General features: G+C 53.7%; 1 protein-coding gene across 1 annotated transcript in view; it reads right to left on the reverse strand.

Moving 5' to 3' along the window:
- Window positions 1-3,263, reverse strand: part of AGO1 (argonaute 1, RISC catalytic component) — a 39,965-nt gene extending 36,702 nt beyond the window's left edge. Inside the window, exon 1 of the mRNA XM_008069184.2 lies at window positions 3,015-3,263. Within this exon, the coding sequence (XP_008067375.1) occupies window positions 3,015-3,039 (25 nt within the window). The 5' untranslated portion in view covers window positions 3,040-3,263. The remainder of the gene's footprint in view (window positions 1-3,014) is intronic.
- Between the last annotated feature and the right edge of the window lie 556 nt (window positions 3,264-3,819).

The raw sequence follows: 3,819 nt of genomic DNA on the forward strand, positions 1-3,819 counted from the left end.
GGCCACTTTGTGATGCAGATGAGGGCCCCAGCACAGAGGACAAAGCTTGGGCCTAGGGGGAAAGGGGCGGGGCCCTTCTCAACAGACAAAAGCATGGAGGGAGGGGCCCTGAAAAGGACACTCCTCCTCTCCCTATCCTCAACCAGCCCAGAGAAGGAAAAGTAACAGAGCTGAAAACCCTGGCTCAGGATTCCTTCCCTGCAGTTCTGAGGCCCACATACCTCCCAAGGAGCCAGACTGCCTATTCAAAAGACACAAATTCAAGGCTATGTTAGCTGGTGAGTATGCAAAGACTAAGAGGTCAATATCTCCAAAAAGGATTTGTCCACACATGAATATACACAAACTACTAAATCTCCACATACACGCTTAACTAAATATGTTCATACTTGAACATAATTTTATTCAATTAATAAACTGGTATTCCATGTCAGGGCTTATACTCTAGGCACTTGCTAGTTCCACAGATAAATCAAACACTGTCTCTACTCTTCGAGCACCCAGGTCAGTACTTGTGCTTGAAATACACCTAAGCAGAGAAAGTACACCCGGGCATAAGCTCAGTGAGGCCAACAACAAGGCCTTAGTTTTGTGTATTGTGTCCTCAGGTCACCTCAGCACACCACCCCAACTTCTTCCAAGAGAATAGTCCAGGTCTGGGAAGGAGGGAGTTATAGGGTCCCTCCATCCACAGCTTCCAAACTAAATTTCAATTACACCCTTTGATGAGGTAACGTTTGTCCCACTAGGGTTTTCCCAAGGCTATGGCTAACTCCAGACACCAGGCTCTAGTTCCTTCCCTAAAAGTTTATTTTTTGTAACAAAAAAGTCCATATTTTTCGCCACCCCAGAGCCCATTAGGAATTCATCAGGACAAAACCATTACCAATATGGAATGGGTACCTGTTCCCAGCAATCCATATGGACCTCAGTGACCTACTTCCCACCCATACATACTCTAATCCACAGGTTGTTGAAATGTCTCCAGCCTTGAAAATCAGGAGTTCCTGGGATACAGAGAGGGTCCTGAAGGAAGGATAAAGTAGTTTGTACTGAAGTCAGTTGCTCCCTGCACTATTAGGACTATATGATCTCTACAAGGTTATTTGGGGGTAAATAGCCACTAACTACTTTTAGATCACTAAATGGATGGCTTGAGTGAGGTGGTAGTAGCCATGTCCTTGAGGGGTAAAGGAAGTCAGGTCTGGTATAAAAGATAAAAATTGGCCAGGCACGGTGGCTCAAGCCTGTAATCCCAGCACTTTGGGAGGTCGAGGCGAGGAGATTGCCTGAGTTCAGGGGCTCAAGAACAGCCTAGACAACTTGGTGAGACCTCATCTCTACAATAAATTTAAAATTTAGCCAGGTATGGTAGCGGCGCCTGTAGTTCTGGTTGCTTGGAAGGCTGAGGTGGAAGGATCGCCTGAGCCCAGCCGGTCGATGGTGGGGTGGCCATGAGCATGCCACTACACTCCATCCTGGGTGACAGAATGAGACTCCAACTCAAAAAAAAAAGACAAAAATTTTTCCACCATGAAAGTAATGAAGTTCATGTCCCAAATGGAAATTCAATTCCCATTCCCAGACCAAATGTAAGTAAGTGGTGAAAGACCGCCTAAAGGATTCCAGGGTCCAAACTGCTTCTCACATCAGAGGACAAAACACCTAAAACACAAGAGGGACCACCACCCCACAACCCACTCTGAGTACTCTAGTCTTCTTGAGACAGCCTTGCCTCAGTTTCTCCCGTTCTTATCTCCTTCTCTCTTGATTGCCTGTGAATAAGAAGTTAAGGTGACTCACCAGGGTGAAGGCTATAAATTCCCCCCTATTGCAACTTGTTTGTAGATTAGATTGGACACCTTGGCTCTAAAGACATGACCCTGGACAGTTTCTGAGGAATACAGAGAGGAAAAAGAACAGATACCCAGTGGGAGATAGAGCCCTGAAAATACTAAGGTATTGAAAGTGATTAGACTGCAACCTCAAGAGACAATTCAATGGAAAAGGTCATTGTGCTTGGATTAAAAGTCCCAATTTCTACTCAATATTGGACCTGAAACATGCAAACCAAGTTGACAACGTCCTGTTCTTGGTCCTTCAGTAACCAACACCTTTTCTAAGGTCTATCTTCTGAAGGACCCACGCCAGAGCATTGCTTCGGTTCCAGGTTTTCTTCACGTAGGAGAGACACTTTGGCAGTTTCCCTCAAACCATTCTTGGCAAATTATGACTGGGGGGGTAGGCTTCAGGTCTATGTGCAAGGGTCCCCCATTTGGGGATCATTTCTATTTGCGTCCTGCTAGCACAACCCTAGAGAGAATGCACCCTATTAACACTCCTTTTTCTAAGCCAAACAGGGCGGGGGGAGGGGTGGGGGTATTCGGACAGCCACGCCCCCACCACGTCGGGCAGCCCCTTCCAGCTGCCACCTCCGCGCATGCTCTGGAGCCTCCGCTCCGACTCCCCAGACTCCCGGGGGGGAATCCCGGGACTGGGTCCCCACCCACCGCCCCCTGACCCTCGCCCCCGCGTCAGGCCCGGCTGGGGCGGAGCTCACAGCCCAGCTCTGGCGCCTTCTCCCAAAAGATATTAGCCTAGCCCAGCCCAGCCGAGCCCCCGCCCCCGGCATGCGGTAGCTCCAGGCCCATCTGTGTTGCCCCCTCCCCTCCTGGACACCTGGAGCCCGTCTCCTGCCACCTGCCAGGCCTTTCCGTAGGCCTCCCCGGATTTCCAGGAGTCCTTCCGTACGTCCAGGCCCTTCTCCTCCCAGATTACCTCCCACCCGCAGGGCTGCACAGCCTCCTTGGACAAACGGTCCCCATCTCAGGGCTCTCTCTTCACATGGTTCTCCCCCGGAACTGCACACAGCCTTCTTCAAACTGGGCCCCCTATACTAAGAGAGCCCTTCTCCTCACTCAGAAGCGCTTCCCCCACTCAGAAACCATGCTCTTCACTCGGAAGCCCCATGGTCCTTGGAGCATGCACGGTTTCTCCTTCCCGGGGGCCCTTACCTGCTCCCGAGGGTCCCGCTTCCATCCCATATACCCGTGCGGAGGTCAGGCGGCCCGGAGACTGTGGAGTCCAGCGTGAGGGGCCTAGGTACCCTGCACTCTCGCTGCTCGGGCTCCCGGGCCGGGCTCGGCTCCCCCACCAAGCCCGGCCGCTCGCGCCGCCGCCCCCGCAGCCTCCGTTGCCGCCGCCGCCGCGGAGCCTGCAGCAGCTCCCCCTGCAAGCGCCCGGCCAGCTGCCAGTGCGCAGGCGCGACCGCCAGGCCCAGGGGGCGGACGGGAACGAGTCAAGCTGGGCGCTCCGACGGCAACAAAGGCCAATGGAGAGGGGCGGGGGCACCGGGGACCGGAGGCAGCGGCCCCTGGCGGTCACCCGTCGCCATGCAGCCCGGCGAGAGGGCTCCGGTAGAGACGCCTCGGTACCGCGCAGTGGCGTAAGTGGGGCGGGGCTGAGGGACACCCTCCGCAGCTGCTTCTGGCCCAGTGTCTTTCCCCCAAACAATTCCCTCCAAACCTACACACAGCCCCCGCACAGAGTCGCGCGCACATTATAGGAGTCCCACTTCATTCCCAGACCCCCTCACACTCCAGTGCCCCGTCACCAAGGGGTCCTGCCTCCCACCTCTCCTCCCAATCACTCTCATCCTTCAAGCCTTGACTGCAAAGCGACTGCTTCTGCGAAATTTCTCTGCCCCTAGTCACTGAACTGACGCCACCCTCTCTTGCAGGCTTTGTGCTGTGCGCTGAGACTACAGATACATAAGAGACCCTGCCTACCCTGGAAGATGTCAGTCTGAACTTAAGAGCA

This window comes from Carlito syrichta, unplaced genomic scaffold (assembly GCF_000164805.1).
Source record: "Carlito syrichta isolate Samal-C Ts95f unplaced genomic scaffold, Tarsius_syrichta-2.0.1 Scaffold311852, whole genome shotgun sequence".
Classification (NCBI taxonomy): Eukaryota; Metazoa; Chordata; class Mammalia; order Primates; family Tarsiidae; genus Carlito; species Carlito syrichta.